At 39.0% G+C, this 2,467-nt stretch overlaps 1 protein-coding gene across 1 annotated transcript; it reads right to left on the reverse strand.

The window, feature by feature from the left end:
• Positions 1 to 219: 219 nt before the first annotated feature.
• LOC101341511 (olfactory receptor 7A17-like) lies at positions 220 to 1,898 on the reverse strand. The gene has a single exon (XM_004384534.2). The coding sequence runs from the start codon at positions 1,138 to 1,140 to the stop codon at positions 220 to 222; it is 921 nt and encodes a 306-aa protein (XP_004384591.1). The 5' UTR covers positions 1,141 to 1,898.
• Between the last annotated feature and the right edge of the window lie 569 nt (positions 1,899 to 2,467).

Raw genomic sequence — 2,467 nt, forward strand, 5'->3', positions numbered from 1 at the left:
ATTGAAGGGAAGACTTGGCTTAAAAACAGAGTTTTTGAAAGAAATAAAAAAGAAACAATAGTTTATAATGTATAAAAATCAAGGAGATTGAATTCTGGAAATAATGCAGATTTATGAAGCAATGAAAGTATCATGATTTAGGTCTTCATGATTTGGAGCTCTGTTCATGAGCAACACTCTAATCTTAAGAAAAATGATTCTGTTATGTAGAGCTGTTTCTCAGCTGAAAACTTTTTTTAGAGCCTGCTTTATGTCCTTGTTTCTAAGACTGTATATAAAGGGGTTTAACATGGGTGTGGCCACAGTGTACATCACTGAGGCCATTGTACTGGCCATGGAGTTTTGGGTAGCAGCAGAACTGAGATATACTCCAAGGCCTGTACCATAGAACAAGGAGACAACTGAGAGGTGAGACCCACAAGTGGTAAAAGCTTTATACTTGCCCCCAGTAGATGAAATTCTCATAATGGAGAACACAATCTTCGTGTAAGAGAAAAGGATCACAGTGAGTGGAATAACACCCACAAGCCCAGCTGTAAGATACATCGCTAAGTCATTGAGGAAGATGTCAGAACAAGCAAGCTGGACTACCTGATTAAGTTCACAGAAAAAGTGGGGGATTTCCAACTCTGTACAAAAAGACAGTCGTAAAATCATTAAGCTATGTAATAGAGAGTACATAACAGTCAATAACCAGGATATCAGAAGCAGGAGGCCACAGAACTTGGGGTTCATGATGACCGTGTAGTGCAGGGGGTGACAGATAGCCACAAACCGGTCATACGCCATCACTGCCAAGAGGAAGTTGTCGAATCCTCCAAACAGCATGAAAAAATACATCTGGGTGATGCAGCCCTCATAGGTGATAACCTTGTTCTGCATCTGGATGTTCAGCAGCATCTTTGGGACTGTGGAGGAAATAAAACAGATGTCTGCAAAGGAGAGGTTGGAGAGGAAGAAGTACATGGGTGTGTGGAGGTGGGAGTCAATGATAATGGCCAGAATGATGAGCAGGTTCCCAATGAAAGTGACCAGGTACATGGACAGAAATAGCCCAAAGAGGAGGGGCTGCATCTCCGTCTCCTCTGAGAGCCCTAAAAGGATGAATTCTGAAACACGTGTTTGGTTTCCTGGTTCCATGTAACCGATGAAACTACTGGAAAAGAGAAAAGAGCAACGCAACCTTAGCCATAAGCAGTTAACAACTACTTAACAGATATGCTGTTGTTTAGATTTTAAACATGTTTAATTAATTAATTCCATATATTATCTATAGATCTAGTGCCCTAGAGCTGAAAATTTCATGGAATCCCAAATGTTCTACCTTCTTGTTGATGCTAAAACCAACTAGACATCCTTGCCTCTAATCCCAAACTTTTTCCCAAAGCGGCATTTGTCTCTAGAAATTCCCCAAGAGTTTGTTTAGTTCATTCAACAAATATTTTTGACCAACTCTTTTTTGCCAAGTGTTGTTGAAGACACGGGAAACAGAAGTAAAACTTAATTTTAACAATCTTTGCCCTAAATGTTATTCCAGGATATGTGTGTTGGGGGTAGGGGTCAGCAGACTGTTACTAAATCTGTAAATGATTTGTAGGGATTACCATTATGAAGTAAAATAATGCAGGATAAGTAAGTTATAGAGTGAAAAAGAAATGCTCCTTTGTATAATCACCTCTGAGAAGGGGCCTTTGAGCAGAAAATCTGAAGAGGGAAGGATGCTAGCCAAGCAGAAAACTGTGAGAAGAGCATTTTGGGCAGAGATACAGGCAGGGCAAAATCCTCGAGCATTCCATCTGGCAACAGCAAGGAGGATGGTATAAGTGAAGTGGAAAAAGGAAGCTGGATTGAGGTTGTAGTTAAGAATAGAGAAGAAACAGGAGATTATCCTAATACTATACAGGACTCCATGACACTGAATTCTACAGTTCATTTGTTATTCTTCGTATGTATATGTCTATATTATTATGTTGTTATGTTAAATGCATTATATTATATTGTGTTGTAGCATGTTACAACATGTTATAGCATATTATAATGTATTATACTATATAACATATAGTATATGCTATGCTATGCTATGCTGTGCAGTGCTGTGCTGTGCTGTGCTGTGCTGGGCTGTGCTGGGCTATAACCAAAATCAAACCAAACCCATTGCAATCGAGTGGATTCTCACTCATAGCAAGTCTATAGGACAGAGTAGAAATCCCCCATAGGGTTTCCAAGGAGCGGCTGGTGTATTCAGACAGCTGACCTTTTGGTTAGCAGCCAATTTCTTGACCACTGCACCCCTAGGGTTCCACATATTATACTATCTTACCTATAATACTAAATTCTATTATTTGTATATACTAATATAATTATATAAATGATACATAATTCATCCTTCCATAAAAGACACTTTCTGTCCTTTTGGTATAATATCTGCATTTTTGGATTGTAGAAGACAGCTTGAGATATCTGCTCA

This window comes from Trichechus manatus, unplaced genomic scaffold (assembly GCF_000243295.1).
Source record: "Trichechus manatus latirostris isolate Lorelei unplaced genomic scaffold, TriManLat1.0 scaffold00122, whole genome shotgun sequence".
Classification (NCBI taxonomy): domain Eukaryota; kingdom Metazoa; phylum Chordata; class Mammalia; order Sirenia; family Trichechidae; genus Trichechus; species Trichechus manatus.

Bases quoted from the DNA above. Each gene is read 5' to 3' on its own strand.
- LOC101341511 (XM_004384534.2), bottom strand. From the start codon at position 1,140: ATGGAACCAGGAAACCAAACACGTGTTTCAGAATTCATCCTTTTAGGG.